The sequence below is a fragment of the Rissa tridactyla genome, chromosome 1 (genome assembly GCF_028500815.1).
Source record: "Rissa tridactyla isolate bRisTri1 chromosome 1, bRisTri1.patW.cur.20221130, whole genome shotgun sequence".
NCBI lineage: Eukaryota > Metazoa > Chordata > Aves > Charadriiformes > Laridae > Rissa > Rissa tridactyla.
In genome coordinates this window covers 140,074,107-140,094,617 of record NC_071466.1, presented here as the reverse complement: position 1 = coordinate 140,094,617, position 20,511 = coordinate 140,074,107, and the positions used below count along the sequence as shown (strand labels likewise).

Here is a 20,511-nt window from a genome sequence, read left to right as displayed (position 1 = left end):
CTATGCAGATATCCTATCCTATCTGTTACCCCACCTCTGTAACCCAAACCTGCAGATGCCAGAGAGGTTGTGGGATCTCCATCCTTGGAGATATTCAAAACTTGTCCAGACAAGAGCCCAGGCAATCTGCTGTAAGTTAGCCCTGATATGTTCAGAGGCTGTACCAGAAGACTGCCAGAGGTCGATTCTGATATAAGTTTGTCTATACTTCTATGATTCTGTTCTACGACTACCACTTGACCAAGTACCTGTCTTTGTGCTTCCTCCATACTCTCAACTTCATCTAAAATCAGGAGTCACTGACAAGGTCAGGAGCTAGGAAGCTTGGGCCTCAAAAGAAGAAGGTACCAAAACAGCAATTTATACATTACTACAAATCATTTGGAGATTCCCAGCCTGGGATATTCAGAAAGTTTCCAGGTGAGTAGCTGAAAGTTAAATACAGCTGAAAATGGAAATCCAGTCAAAAGCTCTGCTAAGGTATGTCAAATGACTGCTTCTCTCCCCCAGTGCTGAGCAGTCTCTGTGAACAGTTAGTTTTTGCATCCTTGCTTGAGTGGAGGAAAGATACACTCTTCTCATCATTTGCCGTAAGAAATATTCGGCACCTCGCAGAAATCATCTCATTCTAGATTTCTCATCTGACATTGCTAAGAAATTCCTTTGAGACAAGGGTTTTAGGAGCATTTCACTTACGGCAGAAGTCAGGTTGTCTCCACTGGATCAGGACGTTCTTCCTAGCACAGGCTGCTGCGTAATTAGCAATAGCAGAGCATAGACAATCCTTGCCATTGGAGCAGGAGCAAACATCAAAGCGGCAGTTCTTCACATAGGGAGCGGGACTGACTTCATGGTGACAGGGTTCAAATGCAGAAGACATCAGAACTGAGCAGGAGTCCTCAGCATATTTGGCTAAAAAGAGAAAAATTACATGCTTGCACTGAATCTATCAGTGGCTTTGAAGAAAAGCTAGAAGAGCCACATTAAGCATTTTCTTTTTCTTTTGTAAAAAAAAAAAAAAAAAAAAAAAAAAAAAAAAAAAAAAAAAGCAAAACAAAAAAAAAACCCACAGAAGAATAAAATAGGATCAATAAGCATAGATAGCATCATAGCTCATAGGTCATGAGCTCCACTAAAAGAATAATGTTTCACTAGTAAAACAAATCATGGAAAAGCAATGCTTTCATCTTCTGTTACCACTATTTCTGTTGCTGTACTTCCTTTCACAGAGCCACTGCTTTCTGCTGCTTTTTATATTTGCGAAGTTAAGACTTCTAGCCTGCACTACACTCACGAATCTACAGTGCCTGCTATGATCTATGGTCATAAAGTTTTATGCGTTCCTGCTCCTTCCAGAAACCAGAGGCTGCTGTAACACCTGGGACAAGAAAATTGCGCTGAGAACGTCTTCCAGTGTCTAACCAGGACAGACAAGCAGTATGGAGGGAAAGAGGAAGGCTGCCTGTTGGGATGCAGTAAAAGAAGGGAAACAAGGGATCAGGAAAAGTGTATAGGTGTAAGGACAGGGGAGTGAAGATGACAGGTGTTTTGTCCACCCAGAGGATAAACATAGTATTGCTGTCACCTGTAAGTGTAGTTTCGGTGACACTCAAGTTTGTGCTGTGGCTGTGATGGTCTAACTCTGACTGTGGTCCAAACTGAAGACTAGCATGATCCCACATTACTGATTTATTATTTTTTTTAAACAGCGATTGCAGTCACCCTACCGGTAATGCAAGCAACACTGGCTTCCTCACTCACTCTCTCTTTTTTTTTTTTTTTTTTACTTGTTATGTAAAATGGAAGATCACAGTTTGTTGCACATGTTAATTTTGGATGGAGTTCAGTACCTAAACGAGGATTGAGATTGCAGGGGTCACTGTCTTGTTTTAACAAGTCTTGGCAGTCTGCATTGAGCTTCCAGGAGTTTCCAAAATCTTCCAGAAGAGCTTCCACCATGCCAGAAGGTGTAAGAAAATCATCCCCTTGGTTACCATTGTAATTTCCACATAGCCCGCACATCCTTTCAGAATAGACTGGAGATAGCTATGGAACACAACATTAGCCGGGTCATCCTCCAGAATAGGTCAACACTGTATAGCAAGATTTTTTTCCAAAGAATGAACCATACACAATTTAATAATCAAGAAAATTCTCAAATACATAGTAAAAAAACTACAGACAATTTCATTGTACTACGTCTTTAAACTTCTAACAAAAATGCTACTATTAGTAGCAGCAGGACAATTTTTGCGCAGTACAGTGCTAATTTCAAAGGGTAACTATAGGTGAGTAGGAGAAAAACGGCTTACTTTCATGCCTTGATCAGCACGCCAGTTTTGTCTTTCCCCATTTTTCCCCTTCATTCATATAAATAAACAAGGCAACAGTGGGGGCTGCATTTTTTAATATGGCGAGATCATTCTATTTCTAAAGGTCCAGTGGGAATTTGGGAAACGATATGGCACCTGAAACCATTTCACATTTTAAAGGAAAATTTAAACAGATGGGTTTATCACAAAGCAGGGACAACGTTAGAGGATTTATCGCCCTCAACATTAAGCACCATTAATAAAATAAGGAAGAGACTACTACCCCCGGAGCTACATTACCTCACATCAGAGCTTCCTCCCGCCTAGAGGAACTTATGACACAGCAAAAGCAGCATTGCAAACAACCCACAGAGCAAACGTACTTTTTACCCTGCCTCAGTCTTGCTGCAAATCAAGGGACAGCTGAAATGGGACCCTAAACTTAGAGGTAAAGAGGGGGAAATCGCTCTAAGCAACATCTGCAACACAAAGGCACCAATATCTTTTATTCTAGTAGAAACTGCCAGTTTCTATTAGAAGTAAAGATCTGGTACATCACAAGCGCTACCAGCTGTCCTCAGGAGCTGACTCAGTGCTTTAACGCTACAGCAGCTCTCTGTATGCATTTAGTAGAGTGCTAGAGTTAGATAGGCAGGAGTGACCAGTAAACAGAACCAAAAAAGCTAGAAAAACACATTTTTGAAGAAAACTGGCTTTCTGTTTAATTCAAATTAAATCATCCTCCAAAACATAACCTAATACTACCCTCTCTTCGAATACAGTGGTCAGAGAGTAAATATGAAGTATCAAAAGGAACAACCATTAATTATTAGAGAATACACACCCTTATTACTCCGATGGCCAAGGAAGTTACTTTTTCACGTACTCGGCATACAGACAATGACTCATACAAATCCAAATTCTGGCATATTTTTGAGTGGAAGCTCGAACCACAAATATCAAGTGGTCACAGAAAGGGGAACCTTCTTGAGGAACATTAAAAGAATTTTTACCAGAAGTCTGGCCAAGGTAATGGAAGTGTATCACTTCCCCCAATTGTCAGAAATACTTGGCAACAGGTCAGTCTACAAATCCAGCATAAATTAACAAAGCAATTAAAAAGATGCTTTAGATATCCAGCGAGGGAAAGAGCTCAGAGCAGAGCTGAATAAATGCAGATGATTGGAGAAACTTCTACCGCTTTTATGGGTAGAGGATCTGGAGCAGAAAATTAGATTTGGTTTAACTGTAAGAAAGAATTTTCCAGGCTACACGGTTCTCTGACCAGGCAGAAAAATACTTTGAATACTGAGGAAAGCAAAAACTTCTGAGGTGTGCCAAGGGAGCGAACTGAATTATTCTCAGCCCAAAACCAACTTGTAGTACCCTTGGAGCACAGAGATACAGACTAGATAGAAACAACGATACTAAAATCATGGATGCTTTCTAAAGTTCGTCTTGACCTTTCTTCTCTGTTGCCTTTTCAGCTCTTGTACTCATTTTTGAACTACCTTTCATGTACCTTTTACACTGTGACAAATGTGACATTTAAACCAAATTTTGGGGCAGGCGAGGAGAGTGCAAAAGCAATGCCACGGTTCAGAGAGGGCAACGCTCACTGCTCGGTAGAAAACTCCAGAAAAATTGACTTTCTTGGCAAAACTCTTCTCAATGAGCAAAGCCACCCCACGCAGGGCCCAGCTGCAGATCCCCTACTACAAATGGGGCTCAAAGGCAGCAGGGCTGTGGTTAAGCACCCCTCCACGCGAACGCGGCAGGAGCACACGGGTCTGCAGCATCACAAAGGAGCGCATTGCCCTGACCGGACGCCCATAGCCTGCAGGTCATCACACCAGGAAGGAACGCTCCAGGCGGACTCGTGCTCCTCAGGGAGCACATGCAACCTCAGGGACAACAGTCGCAGTCCCTGGGACCTACTGATCGACAGAAAACAGCCTCTTCTACAAGCAAAAAGGACAATAGATGGCTTAGCTGGAGAAGCTGTGAAGGTTTATCAGCTATCAGGAGACTATTACACAGGAAATAATCTCCCCGCCTTCCCTCACAGGCTTTTCTGCAAATCGTTGCACACACACACACCAAAAAAGTGGTTTATGTAACGCATTCTGTTGTTGCAGCTAGACTCCTTCCCTTGCAGCTCATTTCTTTTAAACCTGGTTTGGATATTTCTACACTCTGCAGCAGTCTCAGCACAGAAAAACCCTAATTGCTAATCAAGGGTGACTTTAAGCATCCCTCACAGTAGCAGGAGCATGCAACGCATCTTCTATGACTTAATTGACTTTTCCTGGAAATTATGAGTAACTGAGTCCCTGGAGCTATATTCTTCCCTTATTTTAAGTCATACAAATACATTGCTTTAGACAGGACAGTCAAAGCAAATGAAAGCAAAAATCCAATTTGGAGGGTATCTGTTGAACAAAACACAAAACTATTCATGATTAATAATGGCTGTCATTCCACGAAAAAAGAGAGAGGGAAAAAAAAAAATCTACCAAGCTGCTGTAGGTTGAAAATGTTTGTTTCTGGACTACAAAAGGACCTGTATATCACTCTGGGGGTAGCAAAAGAGAATGGAATTCCTAACATGCAACACAAAGCAATTTCTCACTTCACACAATAAAATCTTTGTGCATGTTTGGGTGGGACGAGAGAGGGGGCAAAAAGGCAGAAATAGATAGAAGGAAAGAAAGAGTACCTTCACGAGGAGTTCACCATGACCATCCCAGTCAATCTGCAAATCTTCCCCATAGGTAAGGCGAACCGAAGTCCTCACCGTGCGCTGGATGCGGAGGGCACCTTAGGACAACCACAAAGTGTCAGTCAGTCAAGCCAGGATGTGGTGTTTCATCGCCTGGGGCTGTTGTGCGGCGCTGAACAGGCCAACAGAGAGGCTGCCACAGATCTGGGGGGCAAGCAGGTCCACCACAGCAAGGGGTGCCGGCAATGCCCACCGCACACTTCCCAAGCTTTGTGCCTGCTCACCTGTTTACATATGCATGAACTCGTCCATAGGCTCTGCTTTAAGGCACTCAGGAGCCCTAGAAGAGGATAACACGTGCATTCCGCAAAACCTCAGGCATTAACCATGACAGTTTGCAAGGTAACTGCAGGGATTTCAAATTTCTGGATAAAAAATAGTAGTAATTTTAGAAAGCATAGGCCAAGAGTGGTTTACAAGATCACATCTCGCAAATCCGGACCAGGTTAATTCTCCTGATTTTAGGGGAGCTGAGCCAAGATGCGTCGGCTGCATGGAGAGAAACTGAAATGACAGAGCTTCTCGAAGAGACTGCAAGTGAGAATTTGGTTTTGAAAACATTTTTTGATTGAACTGGGCTAAGACGTGCCAGAAAACACTGGTAAGTAGGACCCCTTCCGCGTTTGGCCAAAGTTAGACATCAAGAACACACCTTGTAGCAAAGGGATCTGTATGTCTTGTCCATTCAGTGAAATTCCTCCTCCGTGTTTCATTTTAATGAGGCTGTTGTCCATATCCCAGATTCGGACCGAAGCTGAGCGAGTGCACACGGCATCAGGATCATCTGCACACTACAGAGAAGGGGAGATTTGCCTTGAACCTCAAGCTTTCACTTTATTGGGACTTTACTGACTTAGCCCCAGGCCCCCAGAAGGCATTTCGGCATCTAATTCAGGAGGTGTTAAGTGTCTCGATGGTTTTACGGATCTAGTTTCTCCATCCCACAAACACTAGGCTGGCAGCCTTTCTTCCATTATCCTGCTAATCGCGCACCAGGGAGCCATCCGCAGCTACTGTCCCAGAGCCTGGAAGGCAACCTGCAGGCGTTACACCAGCCCCCAGGAGCAGCCCACGCCAGAGGCCAGCGTCCAGCCCCCCCAGGCTGTGGCAGGGGCAGGGGGGGACATGCTCTCCTGTCCCCCACAGCCTGGGAGATAGCTGTGGGGTTCGCACCGCCCAAGACTCCCCGGGCTGTTTGTTTTCCCGGCTGAGGGTTAGGCAGATGAGGAACAGGGATTGCAGGCCCCTGGGGACTCCTGGTTTCGAAAGGGAAGTTTCAGTGGAAACCCGTTCTACAAGTTCCCAAGCACAGATGACCTCAGAGCTGCACTATCAGAGCTTTCTAAGGCAGGATGCAGACGTAGATGGTGGTGCGTGCGTAGGACGGTCACACCCCGTTTCTCCAAAGCCTGTGACCTGCAAGGCAGGCTGATACTCCCCTTTCACTCCCATTCGTCTCCTGAATCCATCGTACCTCTGCCTGCCTTCAGTTCCTCCATCCCCATCCTTTTTATTCCTCTCTGCTTGATTCAGTACCCTTTTTAATCTCCACGTTAGTTCACCTATTCCCACGCACAACTGGTCAATTAATTTCACGACCGGGTTAACCTCCCTGTGACACCCCCTCCAGGGTCTCCTTCCCTCCCTGCACTGGCCTGGCTCCCTTTCCTGCCTCTCTCCAGTCGTCTCCCCTCACTGACTTCCAGCTGCATCTCTCCCACCCATCAGGGGAGGTGGCAAAGAAAGTCAGGAGCCGCTGACTGGCTAATGAGCAGCAGAAATCACTATTCAATATGACTTGATGGAAAGCAACCCAAGGTACTACTCTGCCAGAGCACCCTCCTCGGTGTCTAAGGAAATGTCTTTTCGCCCCGGGCACCATCGAGGCACCGTCCCTCAGGGACTGTGCAAGGGGCGCACCCTCCTCTGCATTTATCTGTTCAGCTGGCAAAGAGACGGCTCCTTCTCCAAACCTCATTACGAACTTCAGTCTCCAGGTAGGCTCCTGGGGATGGCGGCGAGGAGAAGCAAAATGCTTATTAGCTAAGGAGAAAGACTGGATCTGTTATTTAAACTCCATTATTTCATAGGAAAATTACTTTTGTTGGCCTGTGCATCTGCAATTCATATCAGACTCCCACAGCCCTTCCCACTCTCTCAGGAGCATGCGCGGAGGTGCACAGGCGCCAGCCAAGGCTGCTGTTACCTGCACCGTCTCGATGATCACAGAAAAGGAATTTTCCACGCAGTCTTTGGCAAATAAGTACTGACAAATCCCACTGAAGGTGAAATACTTGTTGTCGAAGCTTTTGAAATGCGACTGGCCGGTGACAGAGCATTCTCCTGAAAAACACAGAGCGCCATTAATCACCTCAGTGCCAGCTGCAAGCAAAATCCTGCCCGTCCCCCACCCCCAGCCACTGAGGGGGAAGAGCAGCCCAGAGGAGCAGGTTACACAAGGCCCAGGGATGAGATGCTTATCTCCCTGTTTATTCCTGTAAGTCATTACCAGTAGTAACAGCAGCACTGACAAAAGCTGGGGAGTATTATGGTATAAATCACACTCGAGAGCTGAAATTCATGCCTACGGAAAAGCCTATATTATGTTTCAAATGTAGGGTCACGAGGACGTCAGCAAATGGCTCAGCTTTCTTCACTGGAGCAGATTTGATTCTTCTATAGTATATACCTCAGCGGCCCTGGAAACTCAGCACAGTCACTCAAGCTCTCAGGTACAAGGTATGGCCTAGCCTGCAAAGTGATGGGTGCTGGTGGCATGAACCAATTGCAAACAGCAACCCACACTCTCTTTTATGTAGGAACATGTCTTTATACAATAGGGAAACTGAGGCACAGAGAGGGGAAGTTCTAATGCCTAAGACTGGCAGAGCTAGGAACGGGGCTCAGGATTACCCAGCATTAGTCACATCCTCTGTACAATGGACAATGTTGCCTCTTTATCCCTATGCAGGACCTTCCAACATCTTGACATAGCACACTTTAAATCCACTTTTACTTAGCTCAGTGGGGCACATCTGCACCCATGGAGCTGGATGCAGAACGCAGGCGTTTTTACCAATTTGGAAATCAATACTTGCAACAAGACTTGTTGGACTCACTGCTGGTCTGCTCTTCTTCTGCAGAGGTGCCTCATTCTCAGTCTGTGTTTCACAGTTGTGTCTTGGCAGACTGCGAGCCCCCTCTTTGTCTCTCTACTGGTGTTTTTAGAGCATTGCAGTATGGTTTTATGAAGGCAACAGTGTCTGAAAGCCTTCTTCACAATGGCTTCCCTGAACACAGCCAAAAAAAAGTGTTTATTCCTTTGTTGGACTGCCTTGAATACCAATAAGTTATTCTAATATTAAAGTAAAACCACCTTATCAGAATGAAGAGCTGGAAGACAGTCACAGCTGGAGTTATTCCAAGGGCAAAAATTATGGACTTTACTCTGAACCATTACCTTAATTAACTATTATAAAATTAAAAATAAATCCATAGTTACAAGAGCTACATCTAAAGTTCTTGCAGAATAATGCAAAAGTCTGGCTTGTCCATCCTTCTACTATGAAAAGTGACTTCAGCATCTTAACATGTGTACCAACATCGTGGCTTTTCATGTCCAGAAAGGCAGTATTCAGATGCCACAACTGGGATGTAGTACCCTGTTATGCTAGGGCCTCTGCAAACACATAGGAAGGCTCCAACTCCACAGAGTTTGCAAAGGAACCCTTTCATACGAGTATTACAGTTAGAGATGGTCCTACAGAAAACAAGTTGGGCAGAGACCTCCTTGTCCAGAACAAAATTCAGGTGCTGGGCCTACATTGGCAATCCACTGACAAAGGATGGAGAAAGATTAAACATTACAAGCTGGCAGGTAAACCCCATGAGTTATTCTCTCTCCACTGCCTTTGAGTCCCACAGAAGCTCTGTGAAATGAACATCAAGTGGAAATTTCCTTCTTCAACATATTATCAGTGTTAACCATCTTAAACCAGCCTGTGCTAAGGAACAACATCACAGATCCTGAGGATTCCCAGCCTTGCGTAGCCCTGAGCAAAGTCCAGCACTCGCTGGATATTTGTTATTCCCTGGAGAGTAAGATGGTTTGCAACTGTGGGAATTCTACTTTCTGTTCAATTAAGCTTAGACAAAGGTGAAACAAGTGTTATCCTACTCAACTTCAGAGTCAATTTACTGGCTATCAGATGTGGAGAACAGATTTAAAGAAAAGCAGGAATAAGTCACTATATTACATGCAGTTTGATTTCCAGGGCGTTCTCTGCAGCTAGGAACCAACGGGACAGGTTTGCAGCATGAAGAGCTAGGGACTGCTTCCCCAAACAAGTCCCAGCCCTTTGGCACTGCTCCTAGAAGGGAAATTTCTTTCCTGCGGCAAAGTCGCTTCTTATGGGTCCCTCTATCTGCTCCATTTGGTGTAATGCATCCCATGAGATTTCCTGAAACCTACTGCCTTCATAATTAATTTAATTGTGATATCAGCTTGAGAGCTTCTCGCTAGTGTTAGCCAGTCGTTGCTAGTTGGCTGACACGACACTGCCTTCCGAAGTACTGCCTCCAGCTGCGTACCCAGCTTTATCACCAAATTTATAGCTAGGCAATTCGTTCCCACAATACAAAAGAAAACTTTCCTGACAAACAGATTGGTAAAAAAGTAGCTACCCTGAGCTTATGTGAGTCTAAGTACATAAACTTTCTGTGACACATGATTTCAGAGCTATTTGTTGCAAAAATAACCAACCAACGATAAAAATACGTTGTAGTATTGCTTCAAATAGAGACAAACAGGATAGGTAACGGTATAAACTTGGCTACTGTTCCTATCAAGTACTGCTGCTTTGGGAAGCTGTGCTGCCCGCCCGTACTGTCTCTGAACTGTTTGTAGACGTTAGCAGGTACATGTACAACAGCTGCACTTTTATGACCTTCAGTCTTGTACAAACCTAGCTGAAAAGTGACTTGTATGTGTTGACTGAAGGCATAGAAATAAGCCGGTTTTCTTTTTGACTTCTGCTCATTCTACAGAGCTTCCCAATTCAGAAAAAGATAGTAATGCTTTATTCCCTCTTGCACAAAGCTGTATATCAGTGTCTGTTTGTAAGCCTCAATGCCAGGCTTATCTTCAATTCTATAATCACTGTGAAAAAGATACGGCTGGAGTTGAGGATAAAAATTTGGCCCACATAGTATTCATAGTAGCCCAGAAAGCAAGGACATTAAGAGCTATAACCTAGGTCAAAACTGAAGTTAGAAAGAGACCTATTTCTCATTTGTAAACATGTTGCTGCCCATTAGCTAAAAGACATAACAGATCAGCTGGGTCTGCGTCCCTGATTCTGCATTTTAGACAGTGAGATTCTCTGCACTTGGAGAGTCCTTACTGAACACCTCAAGCATGGGGCTTCTCACAGTTGTGCTTGGCATAGCTCACTAAAAATGTCATTTCTATTTTGCACATTTGCATACACACACTTTTTTTTTTCTGCTGATATTTTGGGGCAAGTGCTCTCTCAGTCTAAAGCAGGAGTAATTGGAGCACTGATGGGTCAGGCAAGCTTACTGTTAATAGAAAGACAGACTTTGATAGCCATTTTAAGATGGTTGTAATTCTCCTAATTTGTGAGGATTGCACAGTCTCACCTGGAAAAAAAAAAAAAAAAAAAAAAAGGCACCAAAAAACCCAACCCAAAAAACCTGCTCTCTCTTTTCCTGTCCTGCCATAACCCCAGTCTCCTCTTCATCCCTTCCATTCTCCGTTCCCAAACAAGACAAAGAGCCATGCTGTCTCCCTGCAGACTCCTACGCACAACACAAGCAGAGTCAAATGCTGTCTCAGGTAAATATATGGCTGAACATCATGCAGGAGCTGAGACAGGGGATGGGCCACAGAACTAGTAGGAGGAAATAAGGAAGGCGGTACTTTGCTGGCCAATGCACGACATGGAAAGTTACATTCCCTATGCAGGCAAAAAACTGGGACAGCAGCCACCAGTATTGGTGAGTTTGGGAGGTATAAAGGGTAGGGAAAAACGGGAGCAAGAACACCAGCAGAGCTGCCTCCCCAGTCTGCCACCAACCACAGAAGGCAGGGTGGCCACTTTTTCCCCAGGGTTGTAGCTCTTTCCCCTGTAACAATACCTATAGGGCCCAAAGCCATGGGGTATCAAGAGCGACCCAATCTACTCCCAGTACTTCAAATTGTCCCATCAACAAAAGTATGCTAATTCAGACAATCAGATAGGAAATGGTGCCAGGTCAAAGAAACCCAGCAGTGTTACTCTGCCTGAAAAGACGTTCCTCTGAACATACAGACCCTTATGTCTTGGTAAACTAAGTAATCTAAAGAGGAACCATTCTTCTTACCAAGCAGGATTGATCATTGCTACACATGAACCATACAGGACAACATCTGGTGTGTCTCACAAGAATGACTTAGAAGTACAAGCTCATCTGGCTCGCACTGGAATAAGTAAGAAAGAACAAAGACAGACTCACTTTTTATATGCAAAAAAAAATCTAAGTGGGATGTAAGTGGGAGGGACATAGGCAAGGCTTACTTGTCAAAACCTGAAAAGAGTAAAGCCAACATACCTGGGCATTCCCCATTGCTGCAGATCCAGGTGCCACGTCGACAAATGCTAGGAAACACGTAACATATAACAAGTTAGGCAACAGTATGTGAATTCAAATCTTCCCTTGCAACTTTTTCCCAAATAATTGAAATATGGGCCCATGTTTTAGGGAAATTAGACCAGTCCCCGGCATCCTTTACATCTCCCGTGACCTCATTTTTTAATATATCCATCCCTTCTTACCGTCATTCGACAGCAACTGCTGGTAATAAGGGCTGGAATGGTTGCAAAACTCAAGAACTTCTTTATTTCTCCACCCAAGCTCTGCGTTTAATAGAGTTTTCAACTACATTCCACTGTTGTAGAATGAGTTTTAGATGCAGTTCGCAAAGTATGTCTATTAATACGACAGAATCATAGAAAAAAAAAAAGAAAATGTTTGAAGGGACCTCCAGAAAAATCATATACTACAATTCCCAACTCAAAGAAGGGAACTTCAAAGCTAGATCAGGTGGCTCAGGACCTTGTCCATTTGAGTTTAGAAATCTCCAAGATGAGGTCCCATGGTGTCCCAGGGTAACTGTCCCAGTGCTGCACCATCTCAGGGGGAAGAATTTTTCCTTGTGTCTAAATGGAGTTTCCCCTGCTGCAACTAGTGTCCATTGCTTCTTCCTCTTTCACTGTTTGTCTCCAAGAAGTTTGGCCCTGTCATATTTACAACCTCCCTTTAGGCAGTGAAAGTGCCCTCCTTAGCCTTTAAACCAATCTATTTCCCTTTGCTTCTCCTCACATCATAAGCTCCCCTTCTGTGATTATCTCTAGTGTCATTTCCAAGACTCTCTCTAGTCCTTAATTATCTCTCTTCCAGTGGGAAGCCAGCACTGGTCACACTGCTCCAGTCACAGCCTCATGAGTTTGTTACAGGAGGGCAATAATCCCTTTCCTTCACTGGCCAGCTAGATTTTTTGCTTAAGCAGACCTTCATCAGTCTGATGGCACATTGGTGACTTAAGCTCCTCGTGCTTAGTTTCTGTTTCTGTGCAAGCTGCAAGGAAGTAGATCATCTCTGCTTTATTGTCTTTGGGTGGTGGACCTAGTGCCACCACTCATAGGCACTACTATTAACCAGTAAAATGCACTGATGGCAATTGAGATGGCTGTCATCCTGGGGTCTGTGGAATACTATGTCAGTCAATCCTAGAATATCCAAAATCAAGTAAGTTTCAAGAGATGCTGGATTCTTCTTATTCCTTTCATTATCCCAGCCCTTGAAAACCATTTGCGGGGAGTCAGTTTATTGAGGATGGTAAATGCAGAGCCAATGGAATGACGTTCTCCACAGCATTATCAAATCTGAATAACAGGAAGTATTTTCTAACAATACCGTCTGTCAGGTGGCACTGACCCCCCCAAGAGCAGTAAGGGCAAAGAATGCGGCCAAGCTCAAAGCTGCAGATGGCTCTGGGGACAACAACAAAATGCTAATGCCATGGTTGGTTCATACTCTGTGACACATGCTGCAGGTAATGAAAAACCTCTGGTTAACTCATCATCCCTCATTAGGGATGATGCATAGACCATCTTTCTTCTGCATATGGTGGCCTTAACTGAGTCCTCCTTCTGTGCTCTAATTGGAAACATCTGGGCACAGGGTTGTCTGAACTCCTTCCACAAATATGTTCACACTTATACCTAACAAGATCAGGAATACATTACTCATTCCCCTTCCTTTCTTTAGACACCCAGCCTTCCCCTTCAGGATGGCATTCATGAGTGAAAGAAAAATTGTGAGCTACGCAGCTGGGAAGATTCATTAGCTTCGAGAGAAGTTCCAAGGACGTGCTTGATCTAACTCCTCTTGGAAAGAAACGGGGTTTAGAGGTTAAATAAATGTAGGAAGTCAAAACAAAGACACCACCGCTGACATTAACCAGACATGGGAACCTGCCGGTCTGTCTTATCCACAGGAAACAGGTAGTTCTCTACTATTTGAAGGAGTATGACCTTCACATTGTTCTATCAAATCAAATATCCCTTTAAAAGCAGAGCTGATTTTGTCTTTGTGAACAACTCTCTTCTTGGAAAGGGCTGGCATTTCCAATAAGAGAGCAGGTCTTTTGCCAATGAAAGGAAATTTTTAAAAAGTAGAGAGAGAGATTTCTAGAAAGATAATCTAAAACAGCCACTAAATGGTGTTCAGTACTTATCTAGAGCAACAGAAACGCCACCAGAGCAACACTGAATTTACCATGAATTGCAGTCCTGGGAGATGGTGAAGCCAGGAGGATAATGTTTTCCAGAGTGGATGCAGGAGCAGTCGGCACTTTCAATGCAATGGTCACCATCAAGGAGCTTCCCCTCTGGATAGATTAAGTAGCAGCAGATACACATGCCACACAGACACAAGGACACAAATATAAATATGATTAGATTTTCTAGTTCTTCATATACTTTGGCAAGACTTCATATGCATTATTATCCATAGTTAGTCACAGTCAGCAATAAAATAGAATAAGGCTTGCCAAAACGCCTCATGGCGGCTGGTGTCTACTTTCCTTCAAGTGCTGCCTCTCCCTCAAATGTGCTTGAATGGACCATTTCTGGTGCTCCCAGAAGACCTCTTGGCTTACCCAGACCCCGAGTCCAAAACACACAAATTGGAACATACATGGGTCAAACACAGGGAGCACAATCAAGCTTGATTAGATCTGCTCTAGAAATCTGACTCTTTGAAAAATATGTGCACTTTACTGACTGCAATAAAGGGTGTCCAGACAGGTTCTGTATTCATCACAGGACGACATGAGAGGAGACAAAGTAGGGAATGAAGGAAAGAAGTTGGACAACATAAAAGCCTAGCAGACAGCGTCTTAGAGAAAGAAACGTTATCATGTGGAGTTTCAGTTTCTCTTTTCTACTTCTGGAGAAGCAAGCAGTGAAAGGGCTAACTTCCCCACTTGGATCCAACTGCTGAGGTTTCTATATTATGCAACTGTAATTGTCTCTTCTATATATAGAGTATTTTATCTTAAAAAGATAAACAGAAGTACAGATGAATTACAAGACTTGCCTGAGATTGCACTATAAGCTAGTAGAAGAAATGACAAGTTTCTTTCTCTTAGATCCCCATGTTGATAGATAGTTGATGTTTCTCTGTTTTTAAAAGAGATAACGTAGAAAAAAAGTCTGACTGCTGAAAACACATCTCCCTCCTCTTTCAAGGACTTCTTCCAATCGATTGCAGAGACTTTAGCCCTGTTCCCTGGCAGCAGCAGTCACCACTGACAGTGAGACACAGGTAAGTGCCATTTCCCCCCATTCTTGCCATAGAGCTGCCTGGATAGATCTTTGCTGTTGAGAAAATCCTTCCAGTGAGAGATACTAAAAACAAGATCTGAGCACTTAAAAGTGGTGTGGCTCTCCAGAGAGCAATAGAAAATAGAACGTCCACCTTTTTTTCCTGGCAATAGTAACTCCATTTACAGCAATTAAAGTAACTGTGTGGTACAACTAAGGAAAAAACAAACCAACAAAAAAAAAAAAAACCAAACCCAAAAGACACATTCATTGAACAGATCATTTTTACTCTTGGAGAACTGGAGAGAAGGTAAGAGGAGGTACAATCCTAATCCTAAATTCCTCTATTCATCTGTGAGATCCTCCTGGCTCTCTCTGAAACTCAAATCAAAATTCTTCCCTGTTGACTGTGCACCAAGTAACAGTAAAAGTTTTTAATTGCTGTTTCTTGTTTTTTTTCATAGAATGGTTTGGGTTGGAAGTGACCTTTGAAGGTCATCTAGTCCAACCTCCCCTGCAATGCACAGAAATATCTTCAACTAGATCAGGTTGCTCAGAGCCCTGTCCAACCTGACCTTGAGTATTTCCAAGGATGGGGCATCAACCACTTCTCTGGGCAACCTGTGCCAATGTTTCACCACCCTCATTGTAAAAAAATTTCTTCCTTATATCTAGTCTCAATCTACCCCTCTTTTAGTCTAAAATCATTACCCCTTGTCCTATCACAACAGGCCCTAGTGAAATGTCTGTCCCCATCTTTCTTATAAGCCCCCTTTAAGTACTGAAAGGCTGCAATAAGGTCTCCCCGGAGCCTTCTCTTCTCCAGGCTGAACAACCACAACTCTCTCAGCCTGTCCTCATAGGAGAGGTGTTCCAACCCTCTGATCATTTTTGTGACCCTTCTCTGGACCCACTCCAACAGGTCCATGTCCTTCTTGTGCTGAGTTTCATGCACTTCCTTCTACCCATCTACTTGTTCCTCATGCAGTACCCTTTCTGTTGAGCTCTTGTTTCTCTGCTTTTCAGTTCCTGCCCCCATAGACCTTTCCTGTGCTGAACTGACCAGTGCAGCTACGCTACCAAAGGAAGAATACAGCCAGAGTCCTTTTCCAGCCAGTGGATTCATCTCCTTCAACTTTTCCCAGCACTTCCAGGACTGCACAAATATAATAGCTAGGTCCTTCACAACAAAATAAGGTCCTGTGCATGGTTACCCTGTCACTCTCCATGTGAACATTCACAGGTCCTGCCACGGAGTGACAGCTTTGAACCTACAGTAAGAGACTGCCAGCTAAATGGGAAACTACTAAGCTCTGAATGACTAGGAATGTTTTAGAACGCATTTAATGACCCCTCAGACAAGGCTGACATGGTCATATCTCCCTTGTTTTGGAAACCAAATTATGTTCTCAGTAAACCTCCATCATGCTTGGTGTCTTGTACAGGGGGACAGTAAATACCTCTGTGCATTTGCACTGAGTCCAGATTTGAAGGGTGAAATGCAGAGATAGTCCTATTAAAAACAAACAACCCCCTCAAAAAACCCAACAAAAAACAGCTAGAAATCGGAGCATATGGAGCTTTGCAGCCAGGAATAAAACTCTCCTCCTGCCGTTGTCTAAAGTACAGTAGACAGAGGAGAAAGACTGACAAAAACCCAAAAGTGGTGGTTGGGCTGTCCCCTTTAAGGCAATCAAATATCCTTTATGAATGGTTCAATAATAAGTTAAATCGTTAATCTGAAATCATGAAGATCTTTGGAACTATAGTGCAAGATCTACACGTACTGTTTTTCTGTAAGAAATTCCTTCAGAATATTCTCTGTTCTTTCTTTCTCAAACTGGATGCTTCTGACCAAAAGCAATTCAGAAGGAATCTAGATACGCCAACGGTCAGTGGTCCCTCACCAAGAAAGAAAGGCAATCCTAGAGTAATAGATGGTGCTGATTTTCACAGAAACATTTACTTTTCAGTTGTGTCTAAAAAATAGGCCTTTCATGGAGTGAGCATACAGGCAGTATAGAAACTGGTTTATTCTAAGGCATGGTCCCAGAAAAGAGAAGTTGTTTCTGATTTCAGGAAAATTTAAGGGAAGACACAGCTTGCTTTCTTCTAATAAAATAGGTAGCATCACTGCCAAATGTTCCTCTGTAAATAACCCAGTAAATAAATTACCAGGGCAGCTGCAGCCATCAACACATTGTCCATGACATACTTCATTGATATTCAGGCTCTGGCAGGTTTTGGCACAAGGGGATACACATTCCTTGTACTCCATGCCAACTGGACATCTTGGCCCTGAAACAATTAAAAGAAATTAGAAATGCAAATTCCTCAATAACTCTTAAATAAATAAATCCCTTAATTATCAAAGGCTGAATGACAGAGACACTAAAAAGGTCATATACTTTCCAATCAATGATTTCTTTTTCAGAAGCATAACATTTAAGAAACACTTGATTTTCAGTTTGCTGAAATATCATCATCTGTCAGGTTGTGTAGTAAACACTTGCAGGTTAAATCCAATTTATTTTCTAATAAATTGAGTTTTAACTAAAACCAAACACATTAAGAACAATCAGACATGAGGGAAAGTTTTGTAATAATATCTAAATAATTTGGATAGACAAGCATGTTCTGTATGTTTAAGCTATGCAGTTACTCCACTCATTTATGAAATTACACTGTTTTGTGTTTCCAGAGAGAACTAGGAGACAGTTAAGACTCTGAAATCCTATCCTCCTTCTTCCAAAGAACTGCCAGCACAGGGTAACACCCATGCCGTGGCATCTTCACTGCTGTCATTACGTAGGTTAGGCCATTATACAAGCACACACTATGGCCATCCCTTCATTTTGATGCATAGACATACCTCACAAGACTGCATGGGCGTGGAGTGGGAAGAAAAGATTAGAGCCTGCCTTTTCCCAGGAAATTCTCTACTGAAGGAGGCGGGAGGGTAACGAAGGAGTGGTCTTGCCCTCTGTGGCTCCAAGGCGTGTGCACCAGCTCGCACTAGTACAGCATGCCCAGCACTAGAGCCCTTCCAGTGCAGCACAGCTTTTCATGCCTCCTATAAAACTACCATCATCATCATCTCCTGAGACAGCATCACAGCACAGATGATGGGTGAAGGAAAATTAAGCTCCTGCTGTGGCAGCAGGCCACCTCTCTTTTTCCTGACTCAGAAAAACATGGTTTGTGAAGTCAAGGTTCAGAAATGAGCTCTAAAACTCCTGGGAACAGAAAGGGGTTGGTATCACTCATGGCTTTAGCCAGATTTACCGACAGCCCTAGCAAAAATGGGTTCTCTGACTTGCACTCTGAGCGAGGAGACAAGTTTTCATCAGATCCCTTTTATGTCCCAATGGAAAGGTAATAAATGACTGCTAGAAATAAGACACTCCTCCAGTGTGCAATCCCTTGAACAAGAGGTTGGCAATATATTCCAGCCCTAACCATAATCTGAAGGCACAGTTTTCTTGAGTGGTGGCCAACAGCAGAATATCTTTACCATAGAAGAAAGCGTTGTCAGTACAAATCACATTACCCCAGGAAATCAATTTACATAAACCTCCTGAGAAAATTGTCCTTCCTGTGTCATGTAGGAAGCATGACAGAGATCATCGGGAACATGATATTAGAGGATTGATTTTTTTATATATTATTCATTAGCGTGCTTATGTATTTAACCAGGGTTCTCCAGTGGAAGTATACGTGTATATCAACGCTGGGTACAAACATGACCTTTCCTCCATAAAGGCAATCCATCCCAGTCAATCTAAGCACTTCCTTGTTGCAAAATCTTAGCAGAGATGTAATCCTCCCCTGACCTCAGCAAAATTGGGCTAATAAAGGCAGCATTTCAAGATGCCATCAGGATCTCTAACCTAGACAAAATTTGGCTTAAAAAAGGCAACGTCTCTATTTCGAGGTAATTGTTTCAAAGTAAATAAAGGATGAAACAATTGTCTTTACCAAAAATTGTTAAGGAGAGCCTTTCATGAGCATCCTGACTTACAAGTACAGGCTGGGTAACGCCACACATCTGAATCATATGTGAAATACTTCCTAAACCTCCTAGTCTATACCTTTGTGTACCAAATAAGACTTCACTGACTTTTTATACCATGGTGGGACCTGTAGCAGCTCAGGATCTTCTTCATATATGACTCAAACGATCACCCCCTTAGGGACAACAACTTCTAGAAAAAGGTGGGTGATGGAGAGCTGAATGGGGGAGCAAGCAAAGGCACTTCAGATAAATGGAAGTGACAGGCACTGAAGATTTTAACCTGCCATGCCTGAATCAACCTGAACCAACATTCTAAAAAAGCACCAGTTGCTTTTAGCTCTAACACATAAATCTGCAAGACAGGCATGATCTCATTTGGGAAAAGCAACCTAGGAATAATCCTATCAGCTTACTGCATAAGCTCTCTTCAGGCCACCCGTCCAAAATCACTCCTTCGTGAGCGCAGCTTCTTGCATAATCAAGGAACACCGAGCAGTGACAGTCCATGCCTTGGGTACAGGCACAGATGTCTCTTTCACAGAGATCGATGTATGGCTCTGGATCAACTCTATGGTGGCACCGGGAGAAGGTCAAAGATGTTCTTAGCAGCTGGCAGGTTTCCATGACGCCCTGCATGACAAGTGAGGAGCAAAGACAGAGAGAGAGAAAAAGGGACAAAATTAGTTACTATAGTCGCAGGAAGAAGGGAGAAAACCCAACTTTTCCAAACACACTGTCACCACCATTGTTAAATAAAATCATGGTTATTATTTAACACCACCATGTAGTTAAATAACATCATAGTCAAGAGACAGAGCTAAAACTCATAGGCATGCTAGAGCTAGAGCTCATAGTCATGACCTACGTCCATTTATTCACCACATCCATATAGACACAGAGGTATGTTAATATACTGATTATTGTAAAACAGTGTCATATAAGGGATGTTTTATGCAGCAACATGTCAGTCAATCAGTCAACAAATGGAGGGAAGCCTACCCAGTGAAGACCAGATGGTGCCTGGAGTATCAGGAACATGGGCACAGCAAGGGAGAGCAACTTTTGTTTGGAGTACTTAGAAAGATGATCAGACCATCTTTTGAATAATGAGGGAACAGAGTAAGTTTCAGAGTGAAAGATCAAGTCTGACTGAAATCCACGGAATCAAATTTGTTACCCAGTTCTGACTGCATGTTCCTGTCACTCCTGCTGGCTTGTCCAATGTGTGATAGGTCAATTTAACTCAGATAAGTGGCAGAAAAATAACCCAGGGAAGAAAAGCAATTTGTTCTGCTCTTCTTGGGAGTTGAAGCAGCATTGTGACAGCTAGTGTAAGGAGAGGACTGCACAGTGAGATGGGGGAAACAGTACCAAGACCTCTCCTTTCAGACAGCGGCAAATTAAATTGAAACTTAGCTGTAGATGAAACAAAACTTAAGGAAAACTTAGTTTATGAACAAGTTCACCAAGGGAGGTTCCCAAAGAGACTTTCTCTTATGTATGCATTATGTC

At 43.3% G+C, this 20,511-nt stretch overlaps 1 protein-coding gene across 1 annotated transcript in view; it reads right to left on the bottom strand.

Annotated features, from left to right (window-relative positions):
* The window catches only part of VWF (von Willebrand factor), a 145,598-nt gene that overhangs the window by 104,454 nt on the left and 20,633 nt on the right, over positions 1–20,511 (bottom strand). Inside the window, exons 7-15 of the mRNA XM_054220138.1 lie at positions 19,413–19,629; positions 17,160–17,282; positions 13,936–14,047; positions 11,707–11,753; positions 7,301–7,437; positions 5,747–5,885; positions 5,032–5,132; positions 1,851–2,046; positions 697–912 (exon numbers count right to left, since the gene is read on the bottom strand). Of these exons, the coding sequence (XP_054076113.1) occupies positions 697–912; positions 1,851–2,046; positions 5,032–5,132; positions 5,747–5,885; positions 7,301–7,437; positions 11,707–11,753; positions 13,936–14,047; positions 17,160–17,282; positions 19,413–19,629 (1,288 nt within the window). The remainder of the gene's footprint in view (positions 1–696; positions 913–1,850; positions 2,047–5,031; positions 5,133–5,746; positions 5,886–7,300; positions 7,438–11,706; positions 11,754–13,935; positions 14,048–17,159; positions 17,283–19,412; positions 19,630–20,511) is intronic.